This window comes from Podarcis erhardii (assembly GCF_964252035.2).
Source record: "Podarcis erhardii genome assembly, chromosome: 2".
NCBI classification, from domain to species: Eukaryota; Metazoa; Chordata; class Lepidosauria; order Squamata; family Lacertidae; genus Podarcis; species Podarcis erhardii.
Window position 1 is genome coordinate 33,471,917 of NC_138498.1, and position 19,771 is coordinate 33,491,687.

At 42.6% G+C, this 19,771-nt stretch overlaps 1 protein-coding gene across 13 annotated transcripts in view; it reads right to left on the reverse strand.

Moving 5' to 3' along the window:
• CACNA1G (calcium voltage-gated channel subunit alpha1 G) overlaps positions 1-19,771 on the reverse strand; it is a 333,398-nt gene that overhangs the window by 50,409 nt on the left and 263,218 nt on the right. For all 13 annotated transcript variants that reach the window (XM_081850628.1, XM_081850622.1, XM_081850626.1 and 10 more), the window contains 3 exons: positions 18,657-18,725; positions 13,963-14,147; positions 2,477-2,603 (listed from right to left, as the gene is read on the reverse strand). In XM_081850628.1, coding sequence (XP_081706754.1) covers positions 2,477-2,603; positions 13,963-14,147; positions 18,657-18,725 — 381 coding nt within the window. The remainder of the gene's footprint in view (positions 1-2,476; positions 2,604-13,962; positions 14,148-18,656; positions 18,726-19,771) is intronic.

Genomic DNA, 19,771 nt, shown 5'->3' on the forward strand with positions numbered 1-19,771 from the left:
TTGCTTTTATCCAGTACCAGGGTCCATTTACCCTGCTGACTTCACAGTTATGCCCTTTCATGCTCCTGAAATCACCTTGGGTCTACACGTGCATTTGATCAGACAAAGACATTATTCAGTCTACTAGAGGGAGGAATTTTGCACAGACCTTTGCTAGTTAAATCATATACATGGATAAAGAGATCAGCTCCTTTTCTAGACCCCAACTGATTCTATACCTCTGCCTGTAAGTAGAATGAAGGAAAGGCCTCCCATCATCACACTTATTCATTCAATCAATCTGTATCCTGCCCCTCCTCCCAAAGGAGTCCAACATTTTCTGTGAGATCTCACTCACTCTGTCTAGGACTGCCAGATAAGGGACAGGTGTTCCACATCTGTTAAAGTGACAGAAGAATTTTGAAAGGTGCCGCTTCTCCTGCTTGTGCAGTCACAGTGGTCGAAATTCTGTGGTGCACACAACCCTTGAAGCATAGGCCTCACACTGTATTGTGAATCTGGTGACCCCAAGGCATTGACTTCAACAGCGTCAGATACAATTACCAACTGGGTGAAAGGTATCAAAATCCCAGATGATTAATATTGTCGCTTTTTCAATGGCAAACAGGAAGCAGCAGAGCGTGACAACTACTATGATGGATGTCAGTGCAGCGGCCTGCATCAGGCTAGGTTGAGACATTTGCACTATTTTATTGAGTGACAAAAGTTATTGGCATTATCATGCTTTGCTTCCCTATGGCAAGGTTCGTTTCCCACTGGACTCTTTAAACATCACCTCTTTATTTGAACTCAAAAAGTGATGCCAAGCGTTTAGGGCTCTGTTTGAGCAAGCCAAACAATAGAGATCAATGCAAACCCATATATTTCATAGGTGGTGACATTTAATCTTTTTTTTTTTTTTAACCTAAGAGTACTATACTTGGGGGGTAGAAGTGTTGAAAAGCACAACACTGGATGCATACCAAAGGTTGATGATTTCCCCCAACACAGCATTTTCTGAAAGGCTTAGGGACTAGGGGATCTAGCTACACCCTGTACTTTCCATTATTATATTTCATCACCTCTGTCTCCATGACAGGTTAGTTACTAGTGCCTACTCTACAGCAGTTGAAGCAAATATTGGGAACTGCAGCAAGCAAATATGGGGCATTGCAACCAGCACATTAGGGAAGAGATCAAAACAAGATTACTAAATCAGATTTCTGTATCTGGAAAGTGGGAGACTGAAGAGATAAAACTTTCGGTAAATGCTCAGGATGACTTCCCCCCCAAAAAATAAAAAATCAAAAAATAATAATAATCAGACGTTTTATAGTTATAGTGATATAATACATATTCCAACCTATACATCAAGGCATAGCTCTATAAATAAAATATGAAGAGAACAAATGGGACCACTGGATATTACTAAGCCATTATAAACTGTGCAATTGATTAAGAAACAAATCACTTGCAATACTACATCAAAGCTGCTAAATGTATCTTGGAGAGGCTTAGTAGGTTTTCATTCAATGTTTGGGTTGGAAGGAATTTTCATTTGTATTCTACTAGTTAGTGGCCTGATTCTCCCCCCCCCCAATAGTGTGTAGAGACTTGTTTGTCTGAGAGCTGCTTCACAAGTTCTTTAGCATGTTTCTTACCACGCATGTACATGCAACAGGGAGCTTACAGGCCAAGGAAACAGAATCTCAGGCCCAGGGACCAAATGTGGGCTCTGTTTGGACCTTGGGGTTCCCCCCAACCCATGCACCCCGTCACCAGTCTCATCATGGAGTGTTTCCGCCTGTCTAGAATAAACCCTTGGACTCTGACTATGCCTCTTGGCTGGATGGAGGACACAGACTAGACAAGAGGCAAAATTCACATGTATTGTTCTGCACACTTTGTCTCTGCCCATTGGCATGTGGGCCCTGTGTCTACTCTGCTAGGCGTGACTGAAGAGACAGCAGGAGTTACTGCGCAGAGGAAACGTGCCGGACGCTGTAAAGAGCTAATTTGGATCGTAAACAAATTAGCAGGTCACGCCCTAATCAATAAATCGCACAGGCCCCTGGAAGGTTGCGCAGAAGGGAATGCAAGCCCTCAGGCTCTGAAAAGGGTAACCATCCATTATAGGTTACCAGCCCCCTCCCTCCAAATGTGCTACAGTGATGCTGAAAACACACTTTTGCTTAATGAAACTCACAGCAGAATGCACAAAAAGTGTACATTTCCTACAATAGAGATACAAAACGGTTTTGCAGCTAAAATCAAATATTTTGACTGCATTTCTAGAAAAAAGTAATTTGTGAAGCAGCTCTGAAACACATGGACTTATTATTTGTTCTATAAGCACTCGTGGAATCTTGCACCTTTCCAGAGGCATATATGGTTGTGAGAGTCTGTGTATAGGAAAGTCTCCAATTCCATGTGGTGAATTTGAGCACATGGACCGCCTGGTCTATTCTACTTTCAGTGAATCCTGTGCAAAGCCTACCTGGACTCCCAAGATACCAAAAATGATGAAGAAAGCACAGCAGATGACAACAATGTTTCCAATGGGTTTTAGGGATGACATCAGGGTTTCCACCACCAGCTTCAGCCCTTGTGCTCGGCTAATGACCCTGAAAGACAAAACTAGCATGTTAATAGCATCCTAACAACATATCTTTCTTCATTCAAAGGGAGTGGGGAAAAGGTAAGTTGAAGTAGCAGCTAGCTCAAATACAGGAACTTTAAAGAAATAAAATGACTCCAATCTGAAAAGGTAAAATGGAACTGAAAATGTGCATTTGGAAGAGCACTTGTGTGAATTACAGGATTTTTGTGCTTTTACACAACACACTTATCCCATAGAGATATAAACACAGCAGCATAAATGGGACATCTGAATAGTATTGTCATTTTACAACGACCAATTTGTGGCATTTCACCTTAAAACATCTATGTATTTTTGCCATGCTTTCTTCCACACTGCTGTAATAAACCCTGTGCTTTATACGATTGTAATGGCCGCTTACCGTCTTGCAGGAGAGTGGCGGTTGTGGCCTAACGCGGTGCCTCCTCTCCCCCCAGGACATGCAGCCCCTTTTTAGATTGTTTCCCTGTCCCCTCTGGCCACTGCGAAAGCTCACAGGTTCCCACCTAACCTGTCCTTCAAATGAGCCAATCCGCAGCGGCCCGGGGAGGGTTGGCCATCTACTTAGCCTGGCCGACCACTCAGCACAGCATCCAGTTGGCCAGGAGTGTCACCCACCCTTCCTCTCCCTTCATTAATAGTTGATTACTGCTCTAACCATTTCTTTTCAGCTAGCTGAGCTTTGCTGTGGTCTTTTGGCGGTTGCTGTATTCGGAGCCGGGAAGCAATTTCTCCTGCTCGGCAGGTTTCACCTTCCCCATAGCACAACTTTGCCAGTTTAGGCCTTGGGCGGAATCCTATAGTCTTTCATCCAGTTGGGGTGTGGTGAAGTGGTGACTCATCCACCCCCTGTTCCCTGGGGTGGTGTTAACAGGGTACCCTGTTAAACGGGTCTAGAAGGAAGTCTCTGTCCAAAGAGCAAAGTGTGTAGGGCTAGCAGGCCATAGAGCTTCCCTCAGCGTTTGGGGGCCATTTGCGTAAATCTGCGTTTTGCGATGGATCCACCCCTGAATAGATCCTGTCTTGCCTCAGTTCCCGAGCAAGGGGGGCAGGGCTGAGAGGGATACACACCCAATGCCTATGCCAAAGCTTCCTACATCTGAAATCAATAAAGTTGTGGCCGTTTAAATCTCAGACGATTGTTGTGTCCATTCATTTTACCACTCAGCAGCTAGACGCACCAGGAGAGTGGACTCTGTGGCTGAGCACACAACCAGTCTTCCAAACAGCCATAGAAATGTGAAGCTAGATGTAAAGAAAGAGCTGTGGCTGAATTTGGGTTATCACTGAATATGGGGATGCATCTTTGCTACCACAATGATTAAAAAAAATATTACAACAGTGAATGAGATGGGTATTCTGAAGCAAATGACAGCTTAGGATTCTCAGAGTACCCATGGGATAATTTTTGAGAGAGAGCTTTCAAGATGCCTTTAGCTTGAATATTTAAATGCACTGTAATGGAGAAAGGACGTAAGTTATCAAGAGCTGTGACTGCAACATACATTCTTCCCCTTATGGCCCCTGATGACCAGAACAGTTGACCAAAACTCCAGTTTCTGCAAAAGATGAGGAAAAGTCTATGGTATAATGATGCCAATTAAGGGCATTGGCCTACAGATTCTGGTATCAGACAATTGAGATACTGCCCTGAGATCTTGTGATGAAGGGAGGTACAGTGGTACCTCAGGTTAAGTACTTAATTCGTTCCGGAGGTCCGTACTTAACCTGAAACTGTTCTTAACCTGAAGCACCACTTTAGCTAATGGGGCCTCCTCCTGCTGCCGCGCCGCCGGAGCACAATTTCTGTTCTCATCCTGAAGCAAAGTTCTTAACCTGAAGCACTATTTCTGGGTTAGTGGAGTCTGTAACCTGAAGCGTATGTAACCTAAAGCGTATGTAACCCAAGGTACCACTGTATATAAATCTAATAAAAATAAATAAAATAGATTTATTTGTGTGTGTGCTGAATTCAGTTGCCTGTGATGTATCCTGTCAACATGTCTTTAATTTTGCTCAACATTTAAAAATACAGCAGTAGCCTCAGTAGCGCTTCCCTGGAAACCCCATGCTACTTGGCTGAGAAATTAAACTGTATCCCGTTTGACCTCACGGGTAACAATCTAAGCTCCTGTAAACAGAGTCTGGCACTTTATAACCCGACATCATTCTTCAGATGTAGGCCCTTGGACAATGGCTCACTTCTGCAAGAAGTTTGAATGTATAGTTTTAATCTAACTCACTGTCACTTGTGGCCTTATTTCCTGACTGGGATTTCTGAACATTGCTACCCATTTGGAGAAAATCTCTATGTATTCTGCTCTTCGGCAAAGCTTCAGCAGTTTGTATTTTTTTCTGAATACACTGTTATCATTCACATTCTCAAGGTAAAAAGCAAAGATATTTACTTATATTTCTGCTGGTTCCACCAAAAAGGTATCCTTAAATTGATTCAGTGGGGAAATTTTCTCTTTTTTTGGCCAGTAATAGACAGGGCCAAATCCAGAAGGGGATGGGACCAAGACCACACACACCAATTAATCTACACAGTCCTCCCACTTCACACATCTCTACACCAACACACACACACTCATTTACTCACATCCATTTATCCCCACACTCCCTCCTCTCATACACATCTCTTGCGTTTCCTTTGCTGTGCGTGTTATGGTCTGTTTCTGCACCACCAGCTTGTCCCTGTCCTCTGTTTCACACAGAAGTAGCCAAGAAGGAGAAATGGGCTTTGGACGGAGTGGGGCTGCAGGAGAGACCAACCAGCTATATGGGGAGGCCTGGCAGGCCATGCTTGGATTGTGCACCAGAGATTCCCCACCCCAATTTTAATGGATCCACTTTATTTCTTGCAGATTCGTAGCATGACACTGTCCCTGAAAAAGTGACAGCACCATTATAAATGCACAGTTGGCTTTATGATTTTCAGGGGCCCTGGGTAAGAGACCATCAGTAAGCCCTGTTAGGCACTGAGCCATAGAGTGTGGAATTTATAAATGGAGAGCACCCCAGAATAATCTAATCAAATTCCTGGAATAAGTGTCATCCCCACAAATTTCTCTGGAGCATAAAAGTGCCTTAATACCAAATCAGGCATTGGCCCATTGGTCTGTAGGACTGCCATATACCTGAGATCTTCTTCACCACATGGAGTATATGCTATCCTAGCCCTTCACTCTCCAAAGAGCATAGTGGAATAACATATCTCCACAGGCTTCACCTTCCACATCTGTGCAGAGCAACTAAAAGTCAGCTTATCATTCTCCATGTGGATGACTTCTAATTCTTATAGAACCCCCTCTTTTTTGCTGAAGAAAGAGGTACAAAAGCTTTAAGAAAATAGTTGTCTTTTATAAGTAGCTTTAAATTCTATATCCAATGATAACAGCAATTCCATGTGTTAGCTTTTGTTTTGTTTGTTCATAACACTGTTGCTTAAAATCCTTTTGCTCTTAACTTTCCTACCTCCATTCTGTCATATACATTCCAATGTCCCTGAGTTGAAACTCACTCAGGAAGCCTTGATTGGGACTTTGCACAACTACCACACTAATCAGTGACCTTCAGTGATGCAGCATCACTCCTGAATACGGCACAAAATTCCATAACTGCAAATTAGAGTATACTGCTGCAATTGGAGAGTGAGCAAGCAATCGATATGTGAGACAGATGCAAGCAGGAAAACAAAGCAGCTAGAATTACTGCACTGCCTTACCAAGGACAAGTTTTACCAAGGGCAGAACTTTACCAAGAGAATTAAGAAGAAGCTTGCTTGCCTTATGTTAGCTACCAAGTCCTTAAGCAATGTCCCCCTAAAAAAAATTTGACCAAAGCAGCTTGTCATGCTTAACAAGCTGGGAGTAAAGTCTTAAGAATGGATGTGGACATACAGAGTGAACAGTAGTTAGTACAAGTACTCTGTTTTACTATTTAGTGTACACTGCATTTGTAAACGAACATAAACTGTCCTTTGTGGGTGTACACTAAAACAAGTGTAGAGTGAATGTTGTAAAAGCATGGCTCTGAAGCCTTGCTGGAAGTTTTAGTGAACATTTTTCTTTGGTCTCATTAAGTGCATCCAAGAAGACCCACTTGCCACCCTTGCACAGTCCACCCAATGCATGAAAACCACCTGGACATGAAAAAATTAGAATATCATATTGTGCTTTCCTTCATTTTCTCCCAAGGCTGCTTCCCATATTTTGAGTGCATTCCAAAAGTGTTCACTGTGAGTGGGAAAAGCTTTCCTGCAGACATAGCCTTCCCTTTATCCCTTTATCCTAAGCAACCATCCTAGTCCTCAGCTTAGTGTGCTCTGCACAGGCAGCTCCCATCCATGTACGCAGCTCCACTTTCAAGATCAGCAATAAACTAGCATTCCTGCCTATTTATTTTAGTTACTTTATACCATGCAGTTCAAAGAAACTTCCCAGGAGCAGATTATAATCAAAACAGAAATAAAATAATACCATAGAAAAGAATAACAGGTATACAATAAAAACAAGAACAGAAGCTAAAAGAGCAGGTTACAGAACAGTATAAATACCAAAAACTTGAAATAAAACCCAGTTAAAATGCCTGGGAGAATAAAAATGATGCCAGTAGGTACCAGGCAAGTTTTTGTTTTTTCCCCTGGAGAGAGAATTCTACAACCAGGGCACCACCACCAAGCAGACCCTTTTCCTTGTCACCTCCCACTGAATCTGTGATGGCAGGGCCATCCAAAAGTGATGGCCTTCGAAAATGACCTTGACTGCTAAAGAAGAATAAGATTCATCATGCAACTTGGACCTAAGCCATTAAGGGCTTTAGGAGTTAAGAACTTAACTGAACTCAGAACAAGACAAGGATCCAGTGCAATTAACGAAGCACTGGCATTTTGTGATCATTGCATCTGGTTCTAGTTAGCAATCTAGCAGCTGTATTTTGAACTAATGGTACTTTCCAAACTCTTTTCAAAGGCAGCCCCACATATAACACATTACCGAAGTCTAACCTGGAGGTTACCAAAACATGGATGACTGAGGCTCAGCTATCTCTATCCAGAAAGGATCGGAGTTGGCATGCCAGCTGCATCTGGTAGAAGGCATTCTATGCGACTGTGGTCAACTGTGTCTCCAGCGACAAAGCAGGATCTAGGCGCAACCCATACATTCCTCCTATAGTGGGAGTGCCACCCTACCTGGACAAGAGTCACTATCTTTGGAGTAATGGGCAGCATCACACTTGAACACTAGCTTAGAGCTGGGACTGGAAGTCTCCCCCCCCCCATTCTATCCTTAGCTCAAGGATGGGGAAATGGTGGACATCCATATGTTGTAGGACTCCAACTCCTATCATCCCTGACCACTTGCTATGTTGGCTGGGACTCATGGGAGTTGAACAACATCCAGAGAACCAAAGGTTTCCCATTCCTGCCTAAATCAGCTAAGTCCACAACTAATTGGTACTCCATATATAAAAGCAGCCCTGACCCAGGCAATGTTGCAGCAATTGTCCTTAATCCTTCACTAGGGTTCTCTCCCTTTTCCTTCAGGTATTTTACCTTACAAGGCCCTCCAGGCTGTGCTCTTCCCATTTTCCTTTGTCCTCCCCTTACTGTCCCAGTGGTTGAGGGCTGCACTCTCCTTTGCCAGCCCTTTGCTTCCAGGTCTTATTAGAGTAGCTCCAGTTGAGGGTCTTCATTTCATGTCTCCCTCTGAGAATTCTGCACAATGTCTCCTTCCTCCTCTTCTCATCTTTTTTATATTAAAAAACCCTGTTTGTCACACTCACCTCTGATATGCCTACTCATTTTTAGCTGGAGCCAATCACAAGTCAGTCTTCAATCACCAGAGTACTCCTGCTAATAAAATTAGTCATGCTTAACACTAGGTGTGATCTGTAGTGTTCTAGTGAACTATTTAAAGCAGGTATGTCCCTAAACGCTGGAAGCAGGAAACTACAACACAGATTTTATTGCTCGCCACTGCCTCTCACTAAATCCCCGTGTACAATAATAGAAATATCACTTTCCAATATCCATTATTTTCCCCGAGCAATTAGAACAAGAATTTACACAGACGACTGCTTTTGCTTTTTGTTAATAATAGAATGTTGTATTCTCTTCATTTTTTTTTTAAAAGGAAGCAGATGGATGATCTTTATATAACTCCTCCAGCAAATAAACATACCACATACATACAGCGAATGGATAGCTTTCTGCAAGCCTAGTCCAGGTAGAGGTTAATATGGATGTGCGTGTGGCCGTGGTGTGATGGCCACCAAGGATGTGAGCCATGTGTGCCCTGCCACATGGCAAACCTTGTGTAAAGCCTTGGACACATAGTTCCTGGCCAACAAAGCTTGCACAACCTCCAAGGCTTTGCTGGCGCGGTTAAAACTGGCTTGAATCACAAGGGCAGCGCTTCACACAAACGACATACCATGTGGAGAAGTGCCCATATGGTTTGCATCCGTTGCGGACACCACATCACAGAGTGCATGTATGAAGTGGCGCCTCTTTGGATAAAAAGGGAGGCGTGTTTGTCTAAGCTGTTTCCTTTTGGTAGCAAAGAGTACAGTTACACTTGGTGCTAGGGTGGGGGCAGATTTGGATGTGCGCAGGCATGTTTTGATGAAAGATTTCTACAAGCTGGACAGGGATTCTTCTGTCATTCCCTTGGCTCCCCCCTCTTGTCTGCTTCACCATTTCCCCACCAGATCTACGTTCTTCTATATTTTTCGTTGGCGTGGGAAGGGTGTGTGTGTGCAAATTCCTTGAAGTAGACTATATAATGAAAAACAATCACATCCAAATGTTGCAATATGCATTATGTAAGTTGCAACAATCACATCCAAATGTTGCAATATGCATTATGTAAGTCAGTGATGGTACAGTGGGCGAGGGATTTGGGGTATAACATTCAAATGGAAGACTGGGAAAAACTCTGGAAAGTGAATATAAAATTCACAGCCTGTATGTTGCTCAGGGAAAATGTGATGAAGATGCAGTACAGGTGGTATCTGACACCCGTAAAATTGGCAAAGATGTATGGGGCAGACAACAAGTGCTGGAAATGCAAACAGAAGGAAGGGACATTTTACCATCTATGGTGGGAATGTAAGAAAGTTAAAAGTTTCTGGGAGGAAGTGTATAACGAACTGAAAAAGATGTTAGGTTATACTTTTGTTAAAAAACCAGAGGCCTTCTTACTCTGTATCCTGGGAAAAGATATTAGGAGAAAGGATTTCAAAATTTTTCTGTACGCGGTCACGGCGGCTAGAACCGTGCTTGCTCAGAGATGGAAACAGGAAGAAATGCCAACGGTGGCAGAGTGGAGAGTAAAATTAACAGAATATGCTGAGTTGGACAAACTAACAGGGAAAGTTAGATATTTAAAAGATCAAAACTTTATTGAAGACTGGGGTAAATTCGTAAGTTATCTGGAGAATAAATGTTCAGTTAATACAACGTTAGTGGCATTTAAAGAGGCTTTGTAAAGAGTTAACAAGTATTGTTCAACTGAAATAATGTAAAAAAGGAGGTACGAATGACAATATGAAAAGATGGGATGTGATTCTAAGATTAAAATATGAATGAATGCCAACATCGCTGAAGGAAGTCCAAAATGAGAAGAAATGTAGAAACTCGAATATCATGTATATATGTATATATGATTGAAAGCTTTTGTCTTGTGTTTTGTTTGTTTTTTCTTTTGTATGTGTATGAAAAATGAATAAAAAAAAAAAAAAAAAAAAAATGTAAGTTGCACTATTTATTCCGGGCATCAAAACCACATTTGGATTACTTGGTGCAGAAACGTGCACAGCTTTGGCTTAAAAACCTCTGTCGTTTCCTCCTCAGCTTCAATGCTAATGCAGTTCTCATGTCTTCAGGAAGCAAAAATGTAAAGACTTTTACAGAATACAACTAATCCCTAATCACTGAAAGAGGGCAACATGTTTTTGCTTAAGAGCTCCAGGGACCCTTAATGGTGAAACCAGGAGGGGCTTTTTGGCTCTAAATTTATAGTGTGGTGGATCAGAGACCACGGAGGTGGTAGGCAGGAACAGAAGCTCAGTGGTATCCAAGAGGTTGTGGGTGGGTGGGGGGCAGCGGCTGAGGCTGACTAGAGTTAGCACTAATATTTGGGAATGGGGATGCTGCATTCCTGTAGATCAGGAATGTGATCTAGCTCTCCATGCAGAGAACCCATCCATTTCAGCTACCTGAGGCTGTAGTGAGAATGGTTTTAAGCTAGTGTCAAGTGCATGACAAATGAAGAAAATTGAAGTCAGGGCATGTGTTACTCCCCCTTCCAAAACATACCTCCCCATCTAATCCCTGGAGTATTTCCCAGTTCTGCTAGCCTCAGCAGTCTCGATTCTTTCTGCAAAACTTGCACCATGCAGACAGCTCCATCCTAAACACCTGTCAGTCTCATATCTGCTGGAACACGTTTGCCAGCTTTAAGCCTACTAGTCCGATCAGAGCACTTGTCACAAAGTGAGGGAAATTCAGATTTGCCTTCAACACTCAGAGAAGTGTTAATATGATAGAAAAGAGCCACGAAAAATGACTTGTAGCGTAGTGTTATGAAGAGTGAATAATTCATACATCTATTTTGGAAGCCAAAGCCAGGACAGAATAGTATTCAACCCCCTCCCCCCCCAATTATTCTGAATACATTTTAAATGTTGGTTTCTCTTGTATTTGATCCTGGCAATAGCAGCCAGGGGAAAAAAATTAGTTGCAAGTAGTCCAGATTTACAAGGGGCTGGTGGATTACTACAATGTGTTATACATGGGGCTAACTGTGGAAACAGTCTGGAAAGTCAGCTGCTCCAATACAGGGCAGTGAGAATGTCCCATGCTCAATTCCCAGCATCTCTAGGTAGGGCTGGGTGAGTCCCCCTGCCTAAAACCCTGAAGAGCTTCTATCGGTCTGTGTAGACAACACTGAGCATGATGGACGAATAGATTCAGTAGGAAGTTCCCTATGATCTTGTATTGGCTTCACTGATATTGTTGTTAATACATAAAGGTAAAGGTAAAGGGACCCCTGACCATTAGGTCCAGTCGTGGCAGACTCTGGGGTTGTGGCGCTCATCTCGCTTTATTGGCCGAGGGAGCCGGCGTACAGCTTCCGGGTCATGTGGCCAGCATGACTAAGCTGCTTCTGGCGAACCAGAGCAGCGCATGGAAACACCATTTACCTTCCCTCCGGAGCGATACCTATTTATCTACTTGCACTTTGACGTGCTTTTAACTGCTAGGTTGGCAGGAGCAGGGACCGAGCAACGGGAGCTCCCCCCCCCCCCCGTCGCGGGGATTCAAACCGCTGACCTGCTGATTGGCAAGTCCTAGGCTCTGTAGTTTAACCCACAGCGCCCCCCGTGTCCCTGTTAATACATACCCTGATGTTATTTTCTTGTGTTTATTTAACCGATTCATAACTTTTATAAACTGTACAGAACACTTTGTGGAAGGGTAGCATTAAAAAAATAAATAAATCTAAATGAGTAGTTAATGCCACAGCACCTTGGAAAGTTATCTACAAACAACACTTGGAATTCCTTCTCTCTTCTTTTAAACGGGGTCTTTTCAGAGTGCTATAATGCAGGTTGTCAACAGACCTCAGTAAACAAGCACCTAATCATCTCTGGTCTCTCCAGGGAGAAGCATGTTAGTTGTAACAACATCACTCATCTGTCCCCAAAAAACATTATTTCAGCAGAAGGAAAAACCCAAGACACCATATTACACTTTTGTTGAAGCAGCTGCACTGGCTGTTTGTATACCAGCAGGCAGGTTCACAGTGTTGTTACTTGTTTACACTGCCTAAACAACTTGGGGCCCAGTTATTTGAGAGACCACTTCTTCCTTTACAATCCTGCTTGGCTACTACATTTGATGGTAGAGGACCCTAAGAGCTCCTACTTTTAGCCTTGCATCCACCACAGTGTGGCATTCACTACCATCTAAGGCATTATCCAACAAACTACTCTTTCAGGTGTATGCTAAAGATTATTATTATTATTATTAACTGGAGACTTGTCTGAAATTATTTTGTTTACAGTAAAACTGTCACAGTTATTTGCGTGGACAGGCGGAGTCCCCAGATCCCGAGTGGTCCCCCCCGTCATGTGGAATAACGACTCTAGACAACGTGCTATGGGATTAAATTGGCCACAACTTTATTAAATTTCAAATGTGGGTAGACCTTGGCTCAGGCATTGGGCGTTCTCCCTCCCTAGTCCCCAGCCGGGGACCTAGGGAGCATCAGGGTTATCCAGTGTGTGTGGGGGGGATGGGCCGGCTCTGGAGAACATATGTTCAAGCAGAGATAGCCGCCCCCGTTACGCCGCCGCAGGGTAGAGCAATGACGACCTTTCGGCGTACGGCCAAAGCCTCCCTTCAAAAACCCCTTTAATGGGGAACCCTGGTATTGCCGCCGCAAAGAGGAAGATGGACTAAAGGATTCCGCCCAAGGCCTGATACCGCCAAAGTTGTGACGTTTTGCTACGGGAAAGGCGAAACCTGCCAATGCAGGGAAATTCCTTTCCGGCCCTTTAACAGCGACCTTATCGTAGCAGCGCCCGCATACCTGTGGAGACAGGTTAACCTGCAAAACCTATGAAGAAAAGTTAACCTGCAAAAGAAGACATTAACTGAGGGTTGGTAGGGTGGGAGAAGCTCTGGAGCCAAGTGAGGATTACCAATTAATTGTGTGGGCAGGTAATCCCTCCCCCTACCTGGCCTGGTTTCCCTGGCAACACTTCCCCCAGGTGGGATTGGACAACTCACTGGGGTAGGCGGGGACCTCCAGGTATCCCACCTGAGGGAAGGCAAAGCCTATGCTGATGGGGCCACTCCAGATCCAGGGCTGCACGCGTCCACGCAAAGGGCGCCCCCTGTTTTAAGTGGGGAGCGGTCATTACAACGATCACAGGGCAGTTGACAGCATAAGGAAAGGACTATCAATTAAACAAAAAAGCCCAGATATTTGGTCATGCGTATCCACTGTGAGACAGACAGTTTCTTTTCATTCAAATTCAATTTATTATTTAGCATGAGCAACAGACTGCTTTTGCCAAAGGTCACTGAACATAGCATCCTGAAGCAGTGTGCTGTGCCTCTAGCATCTCTGCTGAGGCCTGTGGCGCTCTCTCAAGTACAGATTTCATCTGCAAACATTTAATGGTATGTTCCCCCAGTATAGGTGTCCTTCCACTCCTTATTTCTTCAAGAGCACCCTTATTTCTTTCCATGACACACTGGATTCATCATTTCCCCACACCCAGCCCAACAACATTTGACCATGCTACATAACCCTCTGTAGTTTCCTTACCTTAATGGTCTGAGAGTTCGCAGTAGCCTCAAGACTCTTAGCATTCCAAGGATTTTTGTGCCGCTATCGGAAACCATCGAAACCAGGATGTCAGCCACTGAGATGAGAACCAACACCCCGTCCAGCACATTCCAACTACTTCTCAAGTATGCCTTCTCACCAAAGCACAAGCCTAACGCCACCACCTGTCAAGATGTCAAAATTGCAACAAAAGATGACTGAATGAGTCAATATGTTGAATGCATTATTTACGGATATGAGACTGCAAATGCATTGGCTTCCCAGTTATAGAAACACAACTAAGCCAATTCTGCAAAGTGTTATAATGTAAGGTTCGTAAAAATAACTATGCAGAAACATCCCAGATTGTGCCTTTAACAACTGATGTATTTTTAATGCAGTTAAAACCTAATTGCGCAAAAGTGTCTGCAATAATGTATAGAAATTACATAAAAGAATGGCACACATGATTAATATTTTCTTACAGCTGACTGCAGATATAAATGGTTGGAAGCTGCTGACCATATGCTATCCTGAGCCACAAGGCTTTCAAACAATTTTCAGGTGCAACAAGGTCACCACAAGAACTAAAATGAATCATTTGAGAGGTTGCTAATTTCACACACGCTAGCTTTGTTGGAAGCATTTATTCCTACACACTGGTGGGAAAGGGTGACATCCCCACCAATTCCCAGCAAGTTAGAAAGTTTCAGCCGAGCATTAAAAACTCTGGCCTTTTCAGAGGCAAGCAGGTCTGAATGGTAAATCTCTTAAAAGAGCATATAGCAGATACAAACTGAGATGTCGAAAATGAGCCCTTGTGGAATGTGCTTGGTCTTCATTTAGGTTACATGGCAATCTGCTGCACAGGGTCTCAGTTCTGTGGTTCATAAGGTCAACAGATGGGACTTCCGGTCGGCGCCAGCGTTTGATGGCGGTCCTAGCCTCGAGCTCCGAGGCAGGACTGCTCCGTAAGTTCGGGTCTTACCCGCTACGGCAAGCGGGGGACCCCTAAAATCACAGGCGCTGAAGCCTGTGAGCAAGGAGATTCGGTGGGCACCTTTGCGCCCCCCCGGCATCGTGAAAGAGCCTTTTTAAAGGCTCCGGAGCGGCATCGGGGTGAGCGCGGTGCTGAGGATCGCTACCCAGCTTACGGAGTGAAGCCGCGTCGCCATTAACGGAGAGCGCCGATTCCTTTCTGAAATCAACGATTGGCAACAACAATACCCGTGAGTAAGATCGCAAAAGTAAAACGGGACTTAAAAAATTTAGAAGATTTGGCTGAAAACGGGAAGGCAAAAATTAAGGAAGTCAGCCTCCCGGAACTGCATGATTAACGGAGCAATGAAAAGACTAAGCTGTGTTTAAATGGACTTTCCTTTTAACTCTTATTAAACCAGACATCGAAAGGATCTCCCCCCTGTTGTGCAGGAGAAGGGGGGGAGGAAACAGAATTAATTTAACCTGCAAAAGAAAGGGATAAGGAATAAAAAACCTCTGCTGCCGATACTTCTGGCCAGGCTGCCGGAGCAGCGATCGCCTGAAAAAAGGAACTGTCAAGTGAGCTGTCAAAGGACAGCGGCTACAAAATAAGACTTATTTTGAAACATACTCGGGACTTTGGTGGATTACAATTCTAACAGTAAAGTGCTACAAACTAAAGACTTTTAATGGGACTTTTGCCTTTGGACTTTCTGTTTCTTTGTTCTGGGTGCCTTTGGATGGTTACAATTTCCTCCTCTAGAGGGCTTTAGTTACATTACGGTGTATCCAGTGGGATTTTCCACTTGCAACTTTCCTGTGTGAATGACCTTGAGTTATGAGCAACCCGCCAGAAGAGATTTCAACAAGAAGTAAAACAAAGCAGGCTCAAAAACAAGCTCAAAAAAGAGGCTCCTTATCAGGAGCAGCAGCTGCACAAGAAAAAATAACAGCAGCATCAATGGAGTCAATGACACAGGCCCTGCTTAAAATAAATCAGTCACTAGAAGTACTCACTAAGCAATCTGCAGAACTTACCAAACAGTCTACAGAGAACTCTAAGAAACTGACGGAGTTGACAACAAGACTAGACCTGAATACAACAACAATTTCATCTAATACAGATTCTATAAACCGTTTGGTTCAAGAATCTACGGAAACAAGGAGAATAGCTGAGAGTGCTAGGTCTACTGCTGAAGAAACCAAAGGAAAGTTTGCGCCTATTGTAAAAAAAGTACATGAACATGATTCAGCATTAGCCCTACTAGAACTGGAAAGGAAAAGTAAGAATCTGAAATTAAGACTGGTTCCAGAAGAGGAAGAGGACAAGCTTGGGGAATTCCTCACAGATAAATTTCAAGACTTCTGGAATGATGAGCTAGATGGAGAGGAAGATGAATTTATGATAACTTCAGCCTTTCGGATTGGCAGGAAGCAAGGGAAGAAGCCAAGAGATTGTTTAATTACCTTAGGATCAAAGGAACAAAGAGACAAAATATTGAACCTACACTTCCAGAAGGCCTTGGTCATTAAAAATTCTCAGATTCAAATCTTCAAGGATATTCCTAAATATTTTTTGGAGGTTAGATCTCAATTTAAAGAACTAGTTGATCTACTTAAGAAGAATAATATCCCATTCAGGTGGGAATTTCCACAAGGGCTGTCCTTTAGCTTCAAAGGGAAGAAAATTAAAATAAAAACAAACCAGGATAAAGAGTTCTTTTTGGAAAGAAATCAAGAGGATCTTCAGAAAGGAACTGTCAGTGAGGAGGAAGTACCGGACATCTCAAATCTATCTTTTGGACTGAACCGAGCACCGACCGAGGAGGAACAACAACTTGGTGCAGTCGGTGGAAGATCTACCCAGTAACCAAAATGTCTCTGCAACTCTTTAGTTGGAACTGCAATGGTTTGAACCACCCTCGAAAAAGGGGCCAAGTATTTCATTTATTAAAGAAGGAACATCTAGATGTAATTTGTTTACAAGAAACCCACATTGCCAGGATACATAGAAAACTTTTAACAAACAAGAGATTAGGACAAGAATTTATATCATCAGATAGAGTCAAGAAAAGAGGAGTTGTGATTTATGTCAAGGAAAAATTTGAACCAAAATTGATCTTTAAGGATGACCAAGGAAGATACCTGGCAGTGGAAATCCAAATTCATGGAGAAAAAATATTGATTGTTGGAGTTTATGCACCAAATGAGGGGAAGGCTGAATTCTTCAAGAAGTTGCATGAGACTTTAATGGACTTTTTGGACTTTAAAATTATAATGATGGGTGACATGAATGGAGTCGTCTCTACAAATATGGATAAGGCCCAAAGACAAACAATATCTAATGATGGAAGACTACCAAAGACTTTTTTTGACCTGACTGACACTATGGATTTGATTGATATTTGGAGAACTAGGAACCCTCTGGAAAGGGAGGGGACCTTCTTCTCTGAAGCAAAAATGACATGGACTAGAATTGATCAAATATGGATTTCTAGTAATCTGGCATCAAAGGTTAAAAAAACAGAAATCTGCCCAAAGACCTGCTCTGACCACAATGCTGTCAAGATGGAAATGAAACTGACAACAGCTGGAACCTTTAGATGGAGAATGAATGACACCCTCTTTGGAGATGAGGAAATTTGCAAAAAGGCCCAAAAAACACTTAAAGACTACTTCGAGATCAATTTGAGATCAGACACAGAAAAAAGAATCATTTGGGACGCAAGTAAAGCCGTGATGCGTGGCTTCCTAATACAACAGAATTCAATAAAGAGGAAAAAACAGAATGAGAAGAAAGAGAAAATTTGGAATCTAATAAAAGAAGGGGAGAAGAAACTGAGATCTAAGCCTAAATCCCAGGAGATATTAAGAGAAATAAAATTCTATCAAACACAATATATGGAATTGATGAACCAGGAAATAGAATGGAAAATTAAACAAATGAGACAAAAGACTTTTGAGTCTGCAGATAAATGTGGGAAGCTACTGTCTTGGCAACTGAAAAAGAGACAAAAACTGAATACAGTGACATCACTCGAAGTAGATGGGAAGTCTATTAATAAACCAAATGAGATAAGTAATTGTTTTCAAAGTTTCTTTAAGAAATTATACAAACAAGGGCCAAAAAATGAACAGGAGATAGAAGAATTTATTGGAAAATACGGACTATCAAAAATCTCTGAAAACAACAGAAGGAGTTTAAATGAGGAAATTACAGATCAAGAAATAGAGAGTGCCATCCAGGATATGAAGCTGGGAAAATCACCAGGTCTCAGTTCTGTGGTTCATAAGGTCAACAGATGGGAGTACACACTCCACTAGCCAACCTCGGTTAACAGGGATGGGGAACTTGTGGCTCCCCATGTTGCTTGATTCCAATTCCCATCAGGCCAGCCAAGCATGGCCAAGGAAAAGGGATGGTGGAAATTGTAGTCCAGCACCATCTGGAGCATCACTGGTTTCTATTCTTGCTCTATTAGCTGCTACAAACATGTAGCTTAATTGTTTAGAACTCAATGAGTGCATATGAGTTCCAAACACTCTCAGAGGTTTTTCATGTGCGTGCTGGGATGTCCCAGTAGGGAAGCCCGTTTTCATAGGACATGTGCATACTGGCATAGAGCTTATACTGATGAAATGAGTTCAGTAGGTAGGAAAGATGTGTTTCATGAGGGTTCAGGATGAGGCCAAAAGGCCAAAGGGTAATTTACCTTGATGGTCATTTCAGCCAGGAAGATTGCTGTGAAAATATAGTTGGAGAGTGTGAGGAAAATTCGTTCCTATTTAAAAAGAGAGAGAGAGAGAGATGCAATATTTTAATCTCATTTGCCAAGCTGTGAATATTTACATACCTGGGAGCTGCTAAATGGTTTCTTGCTTTCATACAGAAATACCCACAACGTTTGCTATCAAAGAAGAAACAAGTCCAAATATGTACAGGATAAGATTTAATTTCGTGAACGCCCCTTTGCTTTTTCTCATGCACGTTTATCTGTGTTAGTACCATGGACAGCTGCTGGCTCTCTTATACATTGAGGTGGGATATGCACTGCAAATCATTTTCCCGCAGTACAATCTCACATCTTTCTCTATATTCCTAGAATGAGCAGTGACATCTTTTTACTTGTACTAAGAATTCCAGAATACATGGAAGTGCCTGATAGAAAGTGGAAGGCACCAGAAATAGTGTGTGTTGTGTGGGGCTGTTGTGCATCCCATGTAAAGTTCAGTACATATTAAATACATTGCTGAGAGTCTTGGTACCACCCTTGCTTTACAAACAAGCTGAGCACCAGCTTTCTGGAGGTAGGCATGCAAAGCAGTTCTTGCAAGGGGAGGAAAATCTAGATCCCACCCTCCTATCTGCCACATTACCACAGCTGTCCACCTCAGTTTCCTCTATGACTGCTGTCCGTGCAGAGCTGGGTTTCCTAAACCACATGTGTGAAGGGAATCTGAAAGATGTGTGAGTATCCTTTTTCTTTTGACCCAAGTCCTGTGAATTTTCTTCCTTTCTCTACATTTAAGGTGTAGTTCAGGAGAGTCAATGCAGTGAGAACAGAAACAGATTTTTGTGCTTTCATTAATATCTATCTATATCTATATCTATATCTATATCTATATCTATATCTATATCTATATCTATATCTATATCTATATCTATATCTATATCTATATCTATATCTATATTATCTATCTATCTATCTATCTATCTATCTATCTATCTATCTATCTATCTATCATCTATCTATCTATCTATCTATCTATCTATCTATCTATCATCTATCTATCTATCTATCTATCATCTATCTATCTATCATCTCTG